At 41.2% G+C, this 21,782-nt stretch overlaps 1 protein-coding gene across 1 annotated transcript; it reads left to right on the forward strand.

The window, feature by feature from the left end:
- The first annotated feature begins 1,389 nt into the window (after nucleotides 1-1,389).
- efhd2 (EF-hand domain family, member D2) lies at nucleotides 1,390-14,806 on the forward strand. The gene is made up of 5 exons (XM_085145008.1): nucleotides 1,390-1,549; nucleotides 1,648-1,949; nucleotides 6,622-6,769; nucleotides 6,875-7,009; nucleotides 9,633-14,806. The coding sequence occupies exons 2-5, from the start codon at nucleotides 1,663-1,665 to the stop codon at nucleotides 9,762-9,764; spliced, it is 702 nt and encodes a 233-aa protein (XP_085001134.1). The 5' UTR covers nucleotides 1,390-1,549; nucleotides 1,648-1,662; the 3' UTR covers nucleotides 9,765-14,806.
- The last annotated feature ends 6,976 nt before the right edge of the window (nucleotides 14,807-21,782 follow it).

Consider the following 21,782-nt stretch of genomic DNA (forward strand, 5'->3'; position numbering starts at 1 on the left):
ATGTTATTGTCTTCAGAAGGAAAGGCAATACGTCATCAGCATATAGGCTTATCTTATGGTCTGTATTTTCAGTTTAAATTCCTTTAATATCTACATTTTGCTGCTGCTAGTGGTTTGATGAAAATGAACCACTGTCTGGTGCACCTCTTTAGATTTAGACAGCTCTGGGATGTAACATAATTTGTCCTAACAGATGTATTTAGAGAGCTGTATAGTGTTTTGATCCAATTTATGAATAATGAATCAAAGCAATAATCTATTACCTTAATTAGTCTCTGTGTATTATTGGCTGAGTGTCTGCCTTAATAAAACCTGTTTGATCAGCATGTATTTATGGATGGAGTGAGTTTTTCTAATCTTCTTGCAAGGGCTTTGCAAAGTATTTTAATGTCTACATTTATGAGTGAGATTGGACAGTAGCTGGGGTGCCTATCTTTCTAATCATGCCTCCCTTATTTTTAGTATCTGGTAAGAGAGTAGGTGGCAGAGCAGCTTATGACGAGGCTAAAAAGCAGTGTCAGAAGCTGGTCTGTGGAAGAGGAGAGTGGGAGTGTGACAGCGCAAGCAGGACATGCTGTGCGAAGGAGAAACAAAGTGTGCAAAGCATACACATGGGTAGTGAATGTCATTTCACAAGCTTGTGCCGTGGAAAATCTTGTGTAAATAAATGAGCAAATTTTAACATATTGACTGTGTCTGGGTGTGTCTTACAATTCTTATTATTGTTTATTTGTTTGTGTGCAGTGGGCAGTTTTGTTTTTAAGATCACACTGCACACCAGGCCGAGACATGCCAAGTTCTTTTTGTAAATCAACTCGTTGGTGCAAAAATACCGTTTAACGCCTGTCAAACTGAAATACCAGAGATAACACCAAGATTCAGCTAAAGAAAGTGGAACAACTATGTGTTGTTTGTCGTCAGTACCATAGTTAAAAGTTCCAAAATTGGTTCTCTGATAAGTTGTTTATATGTGTAAACACAACACTGGTTTATTGCTTGCTTACGTTTAAAATAATCATAAGTCATTTTTTCCCATCGGTTAAAAGGACTATGGGACTTTTTCCGGTGTGGTACATTGTAGGATGTTATGTTATTAAAACTAATAAATAAAACATAGATAATAAGGATAACTAGGAGTGCAGAAAGGTGAAGACACGCAGGAGTGGAGCAAAATGTACAGAGCTGTCTCCATAGGTGAGATAATAAAATACAGCCAGGTGTGTTTTAATGTTCTTTTCTTTTACTTTTTTAATCCGTGGGAAGTGGAACTGGAGCTGGGGTGGGTGGTGTGTGTGTGTGTGTGTGGGGGGGGGGGGGGCTGCCTGTGTTTTTGTAAAATTCAGGACACTATTCGAGGCTTAAAAGGCTTTAGTGGTTTCTGAGCACGACAGTCTGAAAACACGCCCGTCCTACAACTACGCTAACTGCCACTTTAAAAGGTGTGGTAATAAACGTGACAGCGTACTGAACAGTTATCTGGCGTCCTGTACATTCTGGAGTGAAGATATTTATGTTAACTTTGCATTATTTGACAGAAAAATAAAGAAAGGTGAGTGTTTATGTGATTTTGATATACATTCTGTATTGTTTCTGTATTCTCTGGCTGTAAAACGTTTATCAGACATGTGTCCGTCTCTTGATTGTTAGTTTCCTGGTTTGAAAATGGCCACAGATGAGCTCTCGTCCAAACTCAGCCGTCGGCTGCAGATAGAAGAAGGATCCGAGGATCCTGTCGCCGTGGATGCTCCCGGACAGCACACTGGTTCGGAAGAGAAAGCGAATACGGCCAACGCAAACTCGGAGCTGGGCGCTAAACTGTTGCGGCGAGAAGAGCTGAACGAGGGGATTGGTGAACACTCCCTACCCAGCATGAAGGTCTTCAACCCCTACACCGAGTTTAAAGAGTTCTCTCGAAAGCAGATCAAAGATATGGAAACTTTGTTCAAAACGTGAGTGTTTCACAATATCCCCCTGTTAAATTGAGCTACAATTTGAAAATGCCTATAGACAGCGCTGCCCCCATTTTAATGTCATTTTACTGGGCACTGGTTTTCAAGGAAGAAGCATTGAGATTACGCACTGAGATTAAGGAAGTTGACTTGACAGTTTGTTGGCGTAGCTCAAATCGTAATTAAACAGGAAATAACTTGCCTTATCCATCTACTACAAATGACAGAATAAACAACTGTGTTTGTCTTCCTCCCTATGGATATAAATATGGATATAGATATATCCGCGCTGTTTCTTTGGCTGTCTGCATTATCCTTCATATGTGATTTCCAGGGTGAACAGTAATGCCTACACTCACACATTTGCAAAAGAACGATTAAAAAAATGTCACATCATCACTGTAAAGAAGAAACATGGAGGCAACTCAAGTCAGGTGAAGAAGTTCATTTTTAGTTGTTGTTGTCTGACATAGTGCTGACTGATAATTAGTTGTTATTTACAGTTAATGGTGTTAATGTTGTTTGGCCCCTTACAGAAGACTATAAATGGCTAAACCACAAACACAGCTTTGCACGAGTCTTGTTAATAACCTGTTACATGCAGGTCTGACCGTTATGAGGTGTATTAGGAGACCAGTCCTCATTTTATGCGTCTTTGCAAATAAGAGATTAACCTAAAATAAAAAGGAAGTTCTGCCTATGGAAGACATCAGGAGCCCATGGCAGTCTCACGTGTGCTGGCCTGAATCAATCTTCCAGATGTTGCAAACATTTAATTTCAGTAAACTCAACTACTATTTCTTCATGAAATGTACTTTGCAGCAGCCTCTTCTGAACTGTTAATCCTTGATGATTTTGATTGAGTTGCCCTGTTTTGGAAATGTAGTGTAGAACTGTCCGTCTTCTCTTAGATGTAATTAAACTAAATGCCATTTGCCTGCTGCAAATGCCAGAAATCACATTTAAAATTCTCAGCAGGAAGTATCCAGAAATCTTGACATGGTCATTCCAAAACCACATTCAAAGATCGTTTCAAGCTCATAACATTTATCAAGTTTTGTTTTTCTTTGTTTTTGCTACTTTGTTTTAAAAGAACAAAGAAAACATAGTTAAAGAGTTTTGTAGTGCAGTAAAAATCAGATCGCGGTAGAAATGTTTGCATGTTCACCAGTCATGGCTGCTTCTTTGCAATGCCCAACCCAGATTCTTCAAGTTTCTATCTTGTCTCGGCCTGTCTAGACCACTTAAGTGCTTTTTGCTTATGGCATAAACTCTTTATTGTTCCCGAGACATCAGAGCTATACAGTTTGTTCTTGTAAATTTGTCTTGGGAGTTAAAAACATTTTTGTTTAAAGAGCGGTGCTCTCCTTAACTGGATGCAGTCATAATGAAGGTTAAAAATGACATGAAATGACCGGACGTACTGACGTAGAAACACGATGGGGGTGCTGTTCTGCCTTTTTGTGAGATGGTCACATAATCAAATCACGTAATTTTGCAGAATGTCCAAACATTTTTATGCCATCAACATAAGGAAAATACATTCTCCTGAAACAAAATCTCATTTGTATGTTGCATGAAGAAAACTTGCACGCACTATACAAGTTGATAGAGGCTGGCGTGTACATGCAAGCGTTCTACTCTGATATTAACTGCAATTTAACAGTTAGTTTAAGATTTAACAGTTTAATAACATTTAACAGTGTATTTACCCTCGTAAACACACTAAGTAGCAACTACATGTTTGCAGGATTCTCTAAATTGATTAAAAAACTGAGAAGACGTTTCCCCATTCATGAGTAATTCTAGCTGTGAGAACTAATGGATTACAGCAAACATTCCAGTTTGAACTGATAAGCTGCTGTGTAAATGTGTTTAGTTTAAACAATGTGTGCCACTTCCCCCTACTGCACAGTTATCATCAACGGTGTTCCTTTTTGGAGACGTAGAAAGTTAAATTCTTTTGCAACTCAGGGTGAAGAAACATAATTCCATAGAAAACCTTTGTTTTAACAACCTGTTTCATCTTGTTGCTTTTATGAGATCGTTGTAAAACAAATTAACAATGTAATTTTAACTTATTTAGGGGGTATTTAGTAAGGTGCAGAGTAGGGCTGCAACTAAGGATTGTTTGGCAGTCAACTAATCTGTCAGGTTTTTTTTTTTTTTTTTTTTTCTTTTCTTAAACAAGTCAATTAGTCAACAACTATTTCTGACACTCCTTCAGTTTCTGCTCCCTGTGGGCATACCTCCTACTCCAGGCTCCAGTGCATGTTTAACCTGCCCCCTAACTGTGCTCCCCTATGAATATCACCATGTCTCTTCTTACAGCAAATTAAAACACATTAGGGGTTCAGAACCACTATCCAGGATGAAACAACAAAGATCCATGAGTACATCAGAAAGATGGCTATAACTGATTATGTGCTTAGTGAATACCTTAGGCAGCTGAAACTGAGAAAGAAGAGGAGCAAGAACAGGAACCATTATGAGAGGACAAGCCCCTGCACGGCATGCAGCATCAGCAGATAGAAGAAGTGGCTGATATTGAGAAATCCTACCAATGGCTGGAATGAAAGATAGGAACAAGCCCTAAGCACAAGATTGATAGAGGCTGGGCTCTAGCACACCAGGCAAGAAACCAGGTGCAGGCTGTGTAACGATGTCCCTAGCAATGCCATAACCAAGTGGCTGGCACAGTATACAGCAGGGGTGGGCAACTCCAGGCCTCGAGGGCCGGTGTCCTGCAGGTTTTAGATGTGTCCTTGATCCAACACAGCTGATTTAAATGGCTAAATGACCTCCTCAACATGTCCTAAAGTTTTCCAGAGGCCTGGTAACGAACTAATCATGTGATTCAGGGGTGTTGACCCAGGGTGAGATCTAAAACCTGCAGGACACCGGCCCTTGAGGCCTCCAGTTGGACACCCCTGGTATACAGGAAGGTTACGTATGGCCTGCACGTCTCACCAGTCTGTCGCAGGGCTAACACGTAGACAGAGACAAACATTCCCGCTCACTCCTGCATTCACACCTATGGGCAATTTAGAGTTTCCAATTAACCTATCCCCTACTAAGTGCATGTCTTTGGACTTTGGACACCCATGCAAACACAGGTAGAACATGCAAACTCCACACAAAAAGACCCCGGCCTGATGGTGGAATTGAACTCAGGAACTGCTGTGAGGCAACAGTGCTAACCACCGTGCCACCCTGCTGCCCCTGTCTTCTTCCCCTCACCCCTAATTGGTTGCGCCAAATGGCCCCGCCCCTTCCTGAGCCTGGTTGTTCTGGAGGTTTCTTCCTGTTAAAAAGGAGTTTTTCCTTCCCACCGTCACCAAACCACTTGCTCATTGGGTGATGGATTAGCAATATATCCAGCCTTCTCTGCATTTCTGCATTGTATATGTTTCTGTTCTGTGTGCTGTGTACTGTTTGTTTGTATATGTGAATTTTGGCTGCTTTTACAACCAAATTTCCCCTTGTGGGACAATTAAAGGATTATTCTATTCTATTTCGCCAAATGCCACCTCATTCCCTGCTGCTGCCCCTTGGACATGACTCCTGATAAGCCCCTCATTTAAGTCACGGTGCGACAAAGTCATTACTGAAAAATGTGATAAATGGTTTTAAATACCTTTGGTTATTAGTTTGTTCATATGCTCTATTAGACGGTTCTCAAGTGCACCTTAATATCTGAGTGTCTCCTAGTTTTAGACGACTAAAACTTTTTTCTTTGTTTAGTTGACAAAGTGATTGATCACTAGGAACATCCCTAGTTTATCCACCACTCTGCATTTAATAATTATTTATTATTAATCTCTGGCTGTCTTTCTCCTTTTACCCCCAACCGGCTATGCCAGATGGCTGCCCCTCTTTGCTGGTAATCATAGAGGTCAGATTTTTTTTTTTTTTTTTTTTTTTTTGCACATATCTCAGGAGGGATTTTGTCCCACTCGTCTTTGCAGATCTGCAAAGACATCAATGTTTCATGGCTGATGTTTGGCAACTCTAACCTTCAGCTCCCTCTGCAGATTTTCTGTGGGATTGGAGACTGACTGCCACTCCAAGACCTTAATATGCTTCTTCTTGAGCCAATCCTTTGTTGCCTTGGTCGTGTGTTTTGGATCATTGTCATGCTGGAATAACTGCCCACGACCCACTATCAGTACCTTGGCTAAAGGAAGGTGGTTCTCACCCAAGATTTGGTACATGGCCCCATCCATCCTCCCTTTGATGTGATGCAGTTGTTCTGTCCCCTTGGCAGAAAAACATCCTCAAAGCATGTTTCTACCTCCATGTTTGATGGAGTTCCTTCCGAGTAGTTCTGGCCTTCCGAGTAGTTCTGGCCTGATTCCTCACAGTTCTTATTATCATAAACTCCATGAGGTGAGATCTTGTGTGGAGCTCCAGACCGAGGGAGACTGGCAGTTATTTTATGATTCTTCCATATGCGAATAATCGCATTTTTTCTGGATTTTTTTCTGTTCAAATAAACCTACCACTGAAATCGTAGACTGGTTAGTGGACAAACTTACAAAATCAGCAGGGGTTCAAATAATTTCCTCCCTGACTGTGATGCACTGCGTATTCTGTCACCTTTCTGTCAGAACCAGCATGAACTCTTTCAGCAAATGTAGCAACAGTTGTTCTTCTGTTTAATTCTGTCAAGGTATGATGCTGGTAAGGACAACTACATTGACCTAATGGAGCTGAAGCTGATGATGGAGAAGCTTGGAGCTCCGCAGACACACATCGGCTTGAAGAATATGATCAAAGAGGTGGATGAAGACCTCGACAACAAGCTCAGCTTCAGAGAGGTGAAGCAAGAGGTTTTTAAAAAAAAAAAAAAAAAATTAAAATTCAGAGTCAGAATCGAAGTTCCTGTTCTATCAGTATCTGTTTGTTGTTCTTGTCTTCCACAGTTCCTACTGATTTTCAGGAAGGCAGCAGCAGGAGAGCTGGCAGAGGACAGCGGCCTCTGTGCCCTTGCTCGCCTCTCTGAAATTGACGTCTCTACAGAGGGGGTCAAAGGAGCCAAGACCTTTTTTGAAGCTAAAGTAAGTTGAAATGGAATAGAGTAGGATTTATTCTATAGAATTTTCCTAGTCTTTCTGATCATTGCATGTCACCTAGTCATTGCACTTAACTTTCATCAACGTCTTTGGCCAATTTAGTTTATCACCAATTAACCTAGTATGTATTTCTTTGAACTATGGGAAGAATCCAGAGTACATGGATCAAACTCACAGAGAAAATGTGCAAACTCTACACAGAAATTTGAACCAGATGATTCCCAACTTTCTATTGAAAAACACATCATTTCATTAGTGGCACAGAGAAAGAGGGATGCATTGCACTTCCTAAAAACATACCAATAATTGAAATCAAGACTAATTATTTGGCGAGAGCGTTATTTGTGGGCAATCTTGTTTCCACAATGAACACAAGAGACCCTTGGAAAATATTTAAAGTATTATTATATCCATGGTCCTCAGCTGAATAGGGTGGAGTGCCCACTCTGGGGTAGGAACTCATCCCTGACCAAGTGGAGGAGTTTAAGTATCTCAAGTAAGTTAAGTATCTTGTTTATGAGATTGAGGATCGGTGCTGCAGCTGCAGTGATGCGGGTGCTGTACCGATCCTTGTGGTGAAGAGAGAGCTGAGTAAAAGTGAAGCTCTCGATTTACCAGTCGATCTATGCCCCTCACCTATGGTGACAAGCTTCGGGTAGTGACAGAGAGGATGAGACTGCAGAAATGAGCTTTCTCCAAAGGGTGGCTGGCCTCTGCCTTATTATCCATCCTGGACATGTTTTGTCATCTGAGTTCAGGAAGTTGCTCTCAGGCCATTACCTCGTACCTCAGTGTAGAACAAACAGGTACTTATAATCCTTCTCTCTGCTATCAGGTCGCTTAAAGCTGACAGACCTCGTGTAGATTAATCTTCCTGTGGTTGTTCATTTTAAGACATTTCTCCTTGTTTTATTTTTTTTTATCTTACTTTTTTTTTTTTTGCCTGTCCCATTTGGTTCTTTTGCCATCAGAATTATTGTCTAAAGGCGAGGAAAGATGCCCAACGGATTTACTTTACCAAATTGACCATCCCAGCCTTGCCGTAATGGTCTATTTGATTCACCTTTTATTGTTTATTTTATTTATTTATTTTTATTTTCATTTGCTAGATACGGGACAGACTTGAATGAGGAAAAGAAAAGGGAGAAAGGAAGAGGGGAAAAAACAGCGGAGAAGAGGGACGGGGATAAAGGGCAAAAAAACAAAAACTAACTAAATAAGCAGACAAAAAAAAATACATATATCAATCACCTGGATCACCTGTTGAGAAAGAAAAAAGAAAACGAGAGTAATACAATAAACAACATCACAATGATGTATGGGAATATAACAGTAAATACTAAATATTAAACATTATTGTGCAGCACGTAAGATTGACAGCGCACAGTGTGCTTTGAGGTGGGAGCCAAAAAGGGTGTCGTTTGTGTGTGTGTGAGCACCCGTGTGTACACCTGTGAGCGTGGACGCGCTTGTTTTTAAAAGGTTCCTTCATGTAATGATCTGCTAGAGGGTGTGAAGCAGGTATGGAGGAGATCAAGACTCCAGACATCCAGAGGCCCCCAGAACAGAAGAGACCAATGAAGACCAACAGAGGGGCAGCTGCGCCACTATCCCAGAAAGAGCTGAGGAGAGTCCCAGATGAGGGGTCATTCAGCAGCCACGGAGCAGAAGCCAGGGGGGGTTGCAGTGACGTGCCCGTGAGCTCCGCCAGCAGCCAGCTGCGCCAGAGTGACCGAGCCCCAGGCCGAGAGGCCGAGGGCACCCCACCCCCGAAGTAGCCCGAGCGAGCCCCAGGCTCCAGGCCCCAATAAGCAGCCACCAAGGAGTGAGCCGGTGTGTACCTGGGTGCCCATCTCCGGACACAAAGAACCACCAACGCACCGATGTCTGAGGGTGTCTGCCACTGGCAGGGGAAGTGGTGGGGGGAGATGTCCCCAGACAGGTGGCGTCTGATACCCAACCTGACATATAGACACAGACATACAGGCACACACAGATACAAACATCCATTCCCACACTCATGCTCTCATAGGCAATTACTCAACACTCCACCAACGTGGAGAGACACTGTACACACAATCACACTCCCCAAGCGTACTCTAAGAACCGGGTCTAGGTACCTTTGCCCCTGGAGGGTTTTTTTTTATCTTACTTTATCTTACTTCTAATGTGTGGGGATTTTTTTTTTTTTTTTTTTTGTTTACCTTGTTGTTGATCTCTGCCTTAACATGCAACGTTGTGATTAGTGGCTGTGTGAGTCTGACTGTGTGAGTTCTACACACCAATATGAAAAACTGATCCTCTGCTACTGATTGGACTGTGCTTTGTAATAAGTGTTGACAGTAATCCAAGATGTGCTGCAAAAGCATTTCAAGCAAGGAAGTAGAATATTTTCCAGTGGTTGAGTCTATCACCTCATCTCAACATGACTCAGCATTTATGTCACATGTGCATGCGTTTCACTCACTGACTAAAAACTAAAGGTACAAATTAATAGTAGATTGATGAAAACCCTGAAAGCTGTTGTTTAGAGGTCAGAGGATTCTCTTCTTTATTTTGTGATTCTCACTTCTTTACTAAGGCAGCTTTGTGTTTTTCTGTTGAACAGGTCAAGGCCATCAATGAATCCAACCGATTTGAGTCGGAGATCCGCCAGGAACAAGAGGCCAAGAAAAAGCAAGCTGAGGAGCAGAAACAAAGACGAGCCGCATTCAAAGAACTGCAGTCAGCTTTCAAATAACTCCTTCAAGGCCTTTAAATCACTAATGCTGTCAGTTTTCTAATTGGTAGATAGAAGACTCTTAGTCTTAATAATAATAGAAATCATACAATATGAAATATCAGTATTGCCCTCTTAAAATCAGTCTGTTAAGCCTCTTAAACATCAAAATTTCAAGTTACTAAACACAGTTCTAACATTTGTCATAATTTCCACACTCAGTACTGCACAGTCTTAGAAGAGAGACACTCAATGTAATGCTCTACATTTTTTTTTACTGCACAAAGAGTCGTATGGTCCTATACCAGGGTTGTAACTTGGTCTTGAGAAGCCTCGGGACAGCTGTAGTGGTCATCATTCCTTAGTGTCATGCTTCGTGTACTACAGAGATTTAAAATGAAGTTATTTTAGAAATTGGGTAATATTTTTGTAGTACTATTTTTTTATTTTTTTATTTTTTTTAAATCAGCCTTCTTTGTTTTATTCACCAACTTTGCTGCTAACCGCTGTGAATGATGTGACCTTACTGTATTCTGCTTTGATTTAACCACATGTGCCATCAGACTATCAAAATGATTTATCCTGAAGTGTAAATGAAAGGCATAAGAACAAAAACCAGGTTCATGATAAAGTGTGTATCATATAAATATCTTTCCTGGTTCATACTGCGACTCACCAAGTCATAGTGAAACTTAAAAATGTGACGCAACCAAAAACTGATAAAAATTGTGCCTTAATGCTAAAACATGTTTCAAAGGTGCAGCTTCTGCTTTGAACGGCTGGTTCTAAGTTGTGTCACCCTTGTACAGTTTCACTGCTTCTTGGCAAGTAGTTTGCTTTTAGTAGACAGCTCTGTGTCTTCCAAGGTAACGATGTAAGACTGTAGAGACCTGTTAGTGACCAATCACAAGGAAGGTTTCAGTGCATCAACTTATCCACAGGTGATTGGTCAGAGCTCTGTAAATGTCATCATCAGATGGAGGCCAAGCAGACATCTGGGCACTTGCCAGATTTTTTTGTGACCACACAGACTCGTCTGTGGAGAATTTAATGCACTAACATGCGCTCCAGGCAGCAGACTGTATAACAGGAATAACTAATCAGTCATCGTCTCCGTCAGAGTCTAAAGCCTGTTGTGGAGACGGACAGACATCATGGCTGAGCTGTCTGGTTATACTACTTTGAAGTCCACGCTCGCCATATGATTTGCAAAGGATATGTTACTTGGAACCAAGTCGAGCCCAGTAAACCTATAATAATCAAGCCTTATACAAGGCTTATACCTCTTTGTGACAAATCTAACTACTGCCAGCACCCTCCAGCGACCACCCCAGACTGGTTGGGGAATACTGCGATCGCTGGTTTCTGGGTTGTCGAGCAGTCTCTAGGCCTGTGTGTTTGAGTTCTTAATTTTTATTTTTATTTTATTTTTGTAATTCTTGCGTTGCTAAATTAGTTGATTGCATTTTTTCTTTTCTTTTTTTTCTGTTTAACTTCCAATATGTGAAGCAAAGTTAAACTTGGTGCTACAGCCTACGTTCACTTACTCAAATTACTCTTTAAATTGTTTTCTCAAATGAATTAGCATTCATTTATTCATACACATCCCCGGTATATTTTGATTAAAAAGACTTAATTTATCGTTTGACATTTGTTCACATGAATCATTTATGGTCTGAGGTGCGTATTCATGATGTTAGTATGGGTTTCTGCTCACTTTTCCAAATTACTGTCCCACATGGCTTATAATGTGAACTGTGATTGCAAGATGTATGTAATTCTGATACGATGCCCTTTCTTCGTAAAGTATTTTTGGGGCATCTAGTTAAGTGATTTGTTCATATACTTTTCTAATACTTCATATGGGACTATTGAAACAGATTGGTTCTTAAATATTTTTTTCAATTGGAATGACATGTTTAACAGCTGGATTACTGTTGTGCTTTTGCAGCTCTTTTAGTGTAGTACGAGTATTAATACATTTAAAGAGGCTGTTTTATACTGTATGAGGCACATTGTTGAAAAATAATCTAATGGAGCTACGCTGTGTCTCTTCCAACCTGCCATCGAGCTGGGAGAAAAAAACACCAAATCTCTTCCCACAGGTGCTCTACGTGGAGCCTTTACCCTGCTGGAGGCAGCCATCATTTGGTATTAGGGGGCACAAAGTGAAAATTACCCAACATCATTACACCAACAACCTAAACTGCTGAAAAAACCCAGCTTGGATTCTTGCATGCACATTTTAAAAGAAAAAGGTTTTGAAATGTGCAGTATGAGCAATTTTACCCTGTAATTTGGAAAATGTTTGGACATGATAGACACACAGTTAATAAACTGAAATTAATGCTTTAGTTTATAAATGTGTTGAAATGACACACCAGAGCCAAATACTACAGAGCAGGATTTTGGCTTATCCAGGCAACTTTGGACAAACCTTACGGGTTAACCACGTAAGGAAGATGGTTTACTTCTTACCAGGTAAACTGCCATGATAACGTCAGATTAAAGATGAACAGATAAGGAAATCACTGTTAAATGACCAATCAGTTGAAGTTACAGTTCTTCCCAAATGTGCCAGCATCACTGCTTTTTCCTCCTCTTCTCTATTTGTCTTATGAGTTTACTACACTCACCCCAATACCAATAAAATGTCATTTTGAGTCAACAGTGTCAACAATGTGTTCTTATATTTATCTAAATTTGAGAATTTGTCATATTAGCTGACTGCTGGGACAAATTTGTCTCAATTAGATTATGATTATACCCGTCTGAGTATTTCCTGTTCCCAGTAGGTGGCGCTCTCAGTATTGCATATATGCTGCATATTTGTAACTGCCTGTGAAGTTTGGTGGAGATTGGACAAATGTGTCTTTGAGTTACAGCAGCTTTGTGCTTTAAGATTAAAAAATTCATGAAACCTGCCACAGACCTCCAACTTGACGAAGGCTCTCATGTTATATGGTCATTTTCACTGAGTATTTCAAAATAAATCCACAGCTCCTAGAAAATTTCAAAACAGAAGCCCCTGCACTATGCTTGATCTGTGAGTCTGAATTTTGGCACCCACATGTAAGCTATCAAGATGTACAAAAAAGTTTCTTGGAGCCATGTGCAACAGGAATTTGTTAACATTTTGTGCCATTTTCATGTGTGTGAGGGCCCACCCATCGCTGCTTGCAGCTTTTATTGTTATTATTATCATTTCTGCAAATGAATTGGCTTTTTGAGGGCCTAAACATGTTCAAAAACTCGTGAAATTTTGCACACGCGTCAGGTCTGGTGAAAATTTGGTTTCAGACATGGGTTGGGCAAAAATGCTCAGTATCACCTCCAAGAAACATGAAAGATATTGAACCCCTGGGCTGGGTATGACGTAGTGAGATCATTGACAAGGCTGGCTACGGTTACCAACTACGGAATGGAGCAGTTGTCAGTCACCTTCTCTACATGGATGACATCAAGAGTGAACGAGACATTGATTCACTGATCCACACTACCACCACGGTCCAGGATGAGACAACAAACATCCACAATTACATCATGAAGATGGCCCCAACTGACCGCGTGCTCAGTGAATACCTCAGGCAGCAGAAACCCAAGAAAGAGGAGGAACCATCATGGAAGGAAAGGCCCCTGCACGGTATGTACCACCAGCAGATAGAGGAAGTGGCTGACATCCAGAAATCCTACCAGTAGCTGGACAAAGCTGGACTGAAAGACAGCACAGAGGCACTAATCATGGCAGCACAGGAACAAGCTCTGAGTACAAGATCCATAGAGGCTGGGGTCTATCACACCAGGCAAGACCCCAGGTGCAGGCTGTGTAAAGATGCCCCTGAGACAATCCAGCACATAACAGCAGGGTGCAAGATGCTAGCAGACAGGGCCTACATGGAACGCCATAACCAAGTGGCTGGCATAGTATACAGGAACATCTGTGCCGAGTATAACCTGGAAGTCCCGAGGTCAAAATGGGAGATGCCCCCAAGGGTGGTGGAGAATGACCGAGCTAAGATCCTGTGGGACTTCCAGATACAGACGGACAAAATGGTGATGGCTAACCAACCGGACATAGTGGTGGACAAGCAGAAGAACATTGCTGTAGTGATAGATGTAGCGGTTCCCAATGACAGCAACATCAGGAAGAAGGAACACGAGAAGCTTGAGAAATACAAAGGTAAAGTAAAGAAAAGACTTAGCTAGCTGACCAGCATATACTGAAAATAGGATTTATGTAATGCTGAGCAGGTCATTTCTCTGAGCGTACTTCAAAACCAGCTCACCATAAAAAATCGGTTTCCTGCAGTCCAGAATTGTTGCCCACAGTTTTGTTTTGTTTTTTCAAAAATAACCTCTGACAAGAGGTCTGCTCTGTTTCACTTCAGCATCAGGTAATGTTCAGATGTTGATTCGTGGTTTTCTTCAGTTGTTGATCTCCTGCAGAATATTTTTAGGTTATCTGCTATAAAAAGCCAGGCCAGGACAATCCTTCATGTTTTTCTGTGTTTTATCCTCAGTTACTTTGACACGAAGGCATCTGCTGTGACGCTCACACCTCTGATGAAGTCTCACAGATCAGCTTTGTTTTTATACATAGATATACAAATATGGATACCTTAAATGATCAGAATTATAATATTTTTGACTGTCTGAGTAAAATTGAATTGACTTGAATCAGGACCCTGTGAATCAGAATCATATCAGTTAGTGAATACCCATCCCTTATATACATGAACACCTTTACATGACTACAAACTTATTTAATGGAAAATTAAAATGCTCAAATTTGAAAGATTGTGAGTTATTTGGTTCATGTATTAGCTGTTTAGTCAATAAAAATTTAGTTTTTTCAGTTGAGTTGTTGTGTACTTGGCACAGATTAAATTAAGACGTTTTCGTTTAAGAACTTTTGAGCAAATGATATATTAGGTAGCAATTATAGGAATGTATGGTTAAGGATATAAAAAAGTACATTTATTGATTTACAGTGAAAAGAAGTGCCTGTAATTGGTCTTGTACAACAGGATCACCTGTTGAGAAAGAAAAAAGAAAAAAGTAAATACTAAATATTAAACATTATTGTGCAGCATGCAAGATCGACAGCGCACAGTGTGCTTTGAGGTAGGAGCCAAATAGGGTGTAGTTCACGTGTGTGAGCACCCGTGTGTACACCTGTGAGCATGAACGCGCTTGTTTTTAAAAGGTTCCTTCATGTAATGATCTGCTAGAGGGTGTGGGGAGCCACAGCCCCGTCCTCCAGGGCATGAAGCAGGTATGGAGGAGATCAAGACTCCAGACATCCAGAGGCCCCCAGAACAGAAGAGACCAAGGAAGACCAACAGAGGGGCAGCTGCGCCACTATCCCAGAAAGAGCTGAGGAGAGTCCCAGATGAGGGGTCACTCAGCAGCCGCGGAGCAGAAGCCAGGGGGGGTTGCAGTGACGTGCCCGTGAGCTCCGCCGGCAGCCAGCTGTGCCAGAGTGACCGAGCCCCAGGCCGAGAGGCCGAGGGCGCCCCACCCCCAAAGTGGCCCGAGCGAGCCCCAGGCTCCAGGCCCCAATAAGCAGCCACCAAGGAGTGAGCCGGTGTGTACCTGGACGCCCATCCCCGAACACAAAGAACCACCAACGCACCGATGTCTGAGGGCGTCTGTACCCAACCTGACATATAGACACAGACATACAGGCACAGATACAAACATCCATTCCCACCCTCATGCTCTCATATGCAGTTACTCAACACTCACCCAACGTGGAGACAGACATAAAGAGACACTGTACACACACAATCACACTCCCCAAGCGTACTCTAAGCCCCAGGTCTAGGTACCCTTGCCCCTGGAGGGGAAAACTGCACCCAGACCCAGGTGGTGTTACCCTTTTCTGTGTGGTGGGGAGAAGCAGACCGCCCCGACTCTGCAGCAGCAGGGAGGCCCCACATTCCAGACCCCAATCGGACGGCCAACTCCTCCTCCTAGCCCCCCCGCTCCAGCAGGCCGCAGAGAACGGGGGTCTGTGAAGACTCCAAACCGCCCGCTCATATGTAGTGTTGATGCATGTGTGTTGTTGGAGCTACCTGCCAGAGAGCAGCAGGTAAGCGCATAGCCCCTCCTGATAGCCCTCAATGTCTACGTGTATTTAAAATTGAGAGGTGGGCAACGACGCCAGGGGTGAGGTTGTACACCCTGATGGTCTTTTGTATTCTGTGTAGCGTGCCCACGTGTGCGAGAGTGTACTCTATATCTACAGGATTTTTTGTTTTACCATTTATGGAAAAGTCTGTGAACGTCTGGAAAAAAACAGAAAACGTCCTGGCAGAAAATTACCAGTACATTTTCTGTTTTTCTACGGTGTAGTTACGGGTGATTCTGTGCTGAGAATCTGTACAGCTGGCTGTTTCCATTATCGCTCTCTGTTCTGTGGAGGGGTGAATTTAACTGCTTCTGTTTCCCAAAGCTGTGGGAAGCTGTGTGGCTGTGTTGAAGAATAAAGCTGCTCATACCAAATATTGACTTTCAAGGTCATTAGAATTGTGAAAAACTGTTTTTGTCTTGTATACCATATAATTTTAATATACACTATATACCTTACTATACCATGTGTATTAAAATGTGCACCCATTTCCCTAGCAAAAGCAAATAAACAGGTGGTTCAAGACTTTTGCACAACAGTTTCCAAGACTAAACATGTTTTTAAAAATTCCATGCTAGCTTAATTATAACTATCTTAAACCTAACATTAAAGGGTGCTGGCTGCCGCCACTCTTGTTCTACTTGTCCCACAAACTTGTTTTTGAGAGTTTGTGCATTAGATGACAGTTTGTGTCCATCAGAAAAAAAAATCAAAACATGTATTTGAGCTCTGGTGGGTAACTTAAGTCCAAACAGCAGACCACCACAGCCGTGCAATGCTAGCCGAGCCAGTGAGGACCACCGCAGCTTAAATGAAGACACTTTTTTCCAACTGAACGTCTTCTGGCTGCACATCTCCTCTCTCACATGCAGCCCCATTCCCTGTTTTTCAGCCTCCATGTCTGTATCCTGTGTGATAAAAACATGAGTCACAAATGAATGAGCCTGATTTGTCCTGTAATATAGAATGCAGTTTTAATATCTTAGGCAATATAATTAATTTAAAAATTACATTGCAACAACACCATTCCCTTATGAACACACACACTGCACAATTGAGTTATATTGTGATGATGGAAAGAAACTGTCCGTCAGATAAATTAAGCCTGCAAACAGTTGTCTGAAAACCCTCTTTTGTCTGATCGATCCCTAATAACATTTAAATTTACAATAATGGATTACACAGCAGTGGGGAGTAGATTTAATCGCAGTACATGTCTTTCTGAAAGTGCTGCAACAGGTTTAAGGACATAATTCATCAACTGTTATCATATTCAGTGCCAACAGAGCAGAGCAGCTCACTGAACTCCACTCCTACAGATGTTGATTATATTGTTAATAATTTTAGGATTATTAACACAACTCTGGATACTCTTGCTCCTCTGAAAATGAAAGCCTCAAATCAGAAGTTCTTGCCTCTCCAGTGTAACTCTCAAACATGCACGTTAAAGCAGATCACTTGTAAGTTGTAGAGGAAATGGCATCTCACTAGAAGTTACCATTTAGCCTGGAAAAAGAGTTCGCTGCTCTATAAAAAAAAAGCCATTGGTAAAGCTAGAACATCTTGCTTTTGATGATTGATTGAAGAAAATAAGAACTACCCTAGGTTTCTCTCCCCATCTAATTTTTATGCCTCTAAATTCCGATCAAACTGAGGTTAATGTAATCATCAGTCCTACAAATCTTAGATATGGTATCTAACCAGATGCTTACTTTGGATTACCTTGGCCTCCAGCTTCACTGTGAGGATTTTTGGAATAATTTTTGACCAGGATATGTCTTTTATTGAGCATATTAAAATAATATGCAGGACTGCCTACTTTCATTTGTGCAACATCTCTAAAATTTGAAACATCCTGTCTCAGAGTGATGCTGAAAAAAATTGTTCATTCATTTATTAAATAATTAATTGAATAATCTGGCCCCATCTTATCTTAACAACCTCATAGCACAGCTTGTGGTTTCCAGGATATTTAAAAGTAGAATGGGAGGCAGAGCCTTCAGCTTCCAGGCCCCTTTTATGTGAAACCAGCTGTCCAGTTTGGATTTGGGAGACAGACACTCTCCACTTTCAAGATTAAACTTAAAACTTTTCCTTTTGACAAAGCATGTTATTAGAACTGGCTCAGGTGACCCTGAATCCTCGCTTACTGACTACTGTAATTCTCTCATGCATGGTCTCCCCCAAAAAATCCCTCCAGAAGTTTCAACCGGTTCAAAGCTCTGCTGCCCGCATTATCACCAGAACCCCTCCTACCAGCACATCACCCCTGTACTTCAGGAACTTCACTGGCTCCCTGTGAAATTCCAAATAGTATACAAGCTTCTTCTGCTCACCTTCAAGGGCCCTCATAGCCTTGCTCCTCCTTACCTTTCGGACCTGTTAAGCGCTACCTCTTCTGCCCGCTCGCTTGGATTTTCTTCTTCTATCCCACTTGCTGTGCCTTCTTTCTGCCTCAGCACCATGGGAAGCAGAGCTTTCAGTTGCTCTGCTCCCAGGCTGTGGAACTCTCTACCCACAGATATAAGAAACATTGGTTCTCTCCGCCAGTTTCAATCACAACTCATCTGTTCAAATCTGCATGTTCACTGTGAACTGTTTCTTTATTTTATCTTTTTTAAAATTGTTCTTCATTTTGTCTTGTTTTATCTGTTTTATTCTATTGTTAAGTGTCCTTGGGTGTCTTGAAAAGCACTTTTAAATAAAATGTATCATTATCATCATTATTATTATTATTATTATTATTGTTGTTGTTATTAATATTAATAATCCCTACCCCGACCATCGCTAAAACACACCAGCTGATCTACGCCACAGCAACAGTAATCACTGAGATGCTTGGTTACAAAATGAACAGTCACAAAGAGTATGACCTTCCATGGAGAAGGAGACTACAGGCCAGGATCAAGCCAGAACAGAGGCAAGTTAACTAACCGTCATAACTGCAAAAAGGTGTGATAAAGAAGTATAACAAGCTGCCTTTACCTGAGGCCGTAGAAACTGCCAAGCGAAGACTCACAGCCTTGGGCAGCCACCTTAAGAGGTACACTACAAGTCAAACGTTTGGATACAGCTTCTCATTTAATAGTTTTCCTTTATTTTCATGACTGTTTACATTGTAGATTCTCAATAAAGGCATCAAAACTATGAAGTGTGAAATAACTCAAAACATATTTGATATTTTAGATTCTTCCTAACAGCTGCCCTTTGCTTTGATTCCTGCTTTGCACACTCTTGGCGTTCTCTCCATGAGCTTCATGAGGTCGTCTCCTGAAATGGTTTCCAACCGTCTTGAAGGATTTCCCAGAGATGCTGAGCACTTGGTCCTTTTGCCTTCACTCTGCGCTCCATCTCATCCCAAACCATCACTGGGTTTAGGTCAGGTGACTGTGGAGGCCAGGCCATCTGGTGCAGCACTCCATCACTCTCCTTCTTGGTCAAACAGCCGTGACACAGCCTGGAGGTGTGTTTGGGGTCATTGTGCTGTTGAAAAATCAATAATGGGATGGCATGTTGCTGCAGGATGCTGTGGTAGCCATGCTGGTTTAGTGTGCCTTCAATTTTGAATAAATCTCCAACAGTGTCACCAGCAAAGCCCCCTGACACCCTCACACCTCCTCCATGCTTCACAGTGAGAACCATGAATGTAGAGACCATCATTCACCTTTTCTGCGTCACACAAAGACAAAGACTTAAATCAGACTAAAGCACAGATTTCCACTGGTCTAATGTCCATTCCTTGTGTTTCTTGGCCCAAACAAATCTCTTCTGCTTGTTGCTTTTCCTTAGTCATGGTTTCTTAGCAGCTATTTGACCATAAAGGCCTGATTCACACAGTCTCCTCTGAACATGTAGAGATGTGTCTGCTACTGGAGCTCTGTCTAAAATATGACATATTAAGAATTATATATAATTTTTTTCTTTGCTACATAATTCCATATATCTTGCTTCATATATTTGATGTCTTCGGTATCTACAATGTAGAAAGTAGTCAAAATAAAGAAAAACCTTTAAATCAGAAAGTGTGTCCAAACATTGGACTGGTCGTGATACCAGAGCGATAGAAGCCAGGTCAATAAACCACATGTTCTCCAATGAACCATCCCAGGTGTACTCTCAGTGGCAGGGGACAATATGAGAACAGCCCCACCAAGGCTGGAGATGCAGAAATACTGGAAGAGCATAATGGGCTGAAGGACACAACACATAACAACAATGTTCAAAACTCTCAAGCATGAAGAGTAGAAAAGTACTATATAAGAACCAGAACAATTTGCCATTTAGTAACAGAAGGCAGACATTGAAGGTAGCTACATGTACCTTGGAATCCCACGAGCAAACAGGAGCCATGAACCATGAGGAATAGTGGTAGAAGTGGACAGGCAGAGGAAGATGGCTGTAGCTCAAGAATAACCAAGGGCTGAGACAGGAGCTCGAGAAGATGCGGAGGGTGAAGGCAACAGTAGTCCCTGTGGTAATCAGATTACTTGGGGCAGTGACCGGTGAGTGGTTCAAGCAGATTCAGGGAACGACATCCGAGATCTCTGTCCAAAAGAATGCAGTCCTATGAACAGCAAAATTATTGCACAAGACCCTCAAACCCATGATCGAAGGATAAAGAGCGCCTTCAGGGGTGAGTTTGGATTATTCTTTTTTTTTTTTTGTAATATTTGCAGTGCCACGTAAAATCAAAACTTTCTACAGGTCTATTTTCTGAAAGAAATGCAAAACTGAAGTAAGAAAATGTGACCCACAAAAATATTTACAAAATGGTTACATTGTGACTTGAGACACTGACACCATAACAGGTTGCATGCAATTTAATGTAAAAGCTGGATTTAACAACTACCATAACATACAGTCAACATACACCTACCTATTTCCTAGATACGAACTTTTAACCTTGACATGAAATTCCACTGGATAAAAATATAAAATGTATGCCTCTTCTATATCATTCACAGTGGCCTGTCAAACTTGCATGTTCTGATATGTCCCAAAAGATGCCATTATGGCCAACACAATACGGGGCTTTTATTTATTTCTTTCCTAGGATCAAAAATCATAATAAAAACACACGGAATTTTTATAAGGTTACATAAAACCAAATGCTAAATTCAGGTCACCATTTAACTAACTGATGAGAAGCTAGACAAGATTCAGTTACATTTTTAACACAAGTAAAATTTCATTACAACATTTGACAAAAAAAAAAAAAAAAAGCATATCTGTAATGCATTAAGAGAAAATATTAAGCTGGAAAGTGAACAACTGCATTAAAAACATAGTTTGCTGATTACACAGTACACATTTGCTTCTCTTGAGTACTGGCCTGTTCATGTCGTAGAAGATTTTAGGGTAGGCATACAGAAAAACAAAGGAAAATGTAAAATAGCAGAATTACAGATTGGTGTTCCAGGTAACAGTACATACTGAAATGATATTCAGTCTCCGATCTACTTCATCCTCGATATACTGCTATTACACATTTTCTAACTGAGCTTGCATTGGCCTGACATCAATGTCAATTAGTCATTTCTCCTGATGAATTGCATCCAAAAAGATGATTCTGCATATCAACATTTGATGGTGAACACTAACATTAACATTACATGTCATTGCAAGAAATAGGGCCTACTTTGTAAAGTAGTAAAGTATAGTTTGGCGTGATAAAAGGGCATGTATATGTCAGACATTGATACATTCTTAGTCCTGTCTTACACTTGGATTTATTAAACATAAAAAGTGGTTATAATTTTAGGGGCGGGGGGCCACATGTGGTTTTCACAAGCACCCATCCATTATTAGTTTCATGTTACACTGTGAAAGCCTCCTACCACTAGAAGCATATAATTGTGCAACTTAAATTGTGGAGGATCAACATGCTTTACATCTTGCTATTATAT

This window comes from Neolamprologus multifasciatus, chromosome 20 (assembly GCF_963576455.1).
Source record: "Neolamprologus multifasciatus chromosome 20, fNeoMul1.2, whole genome shotgun sequence".
NCBI classification, from domain to species: domain Eukaryota; kingdom Metazoa; phylum Chordata; class Actinopteri; order Cichliformes; family Cichlidae; genus Neolamprologus; species Neolamprologus multifasciatus.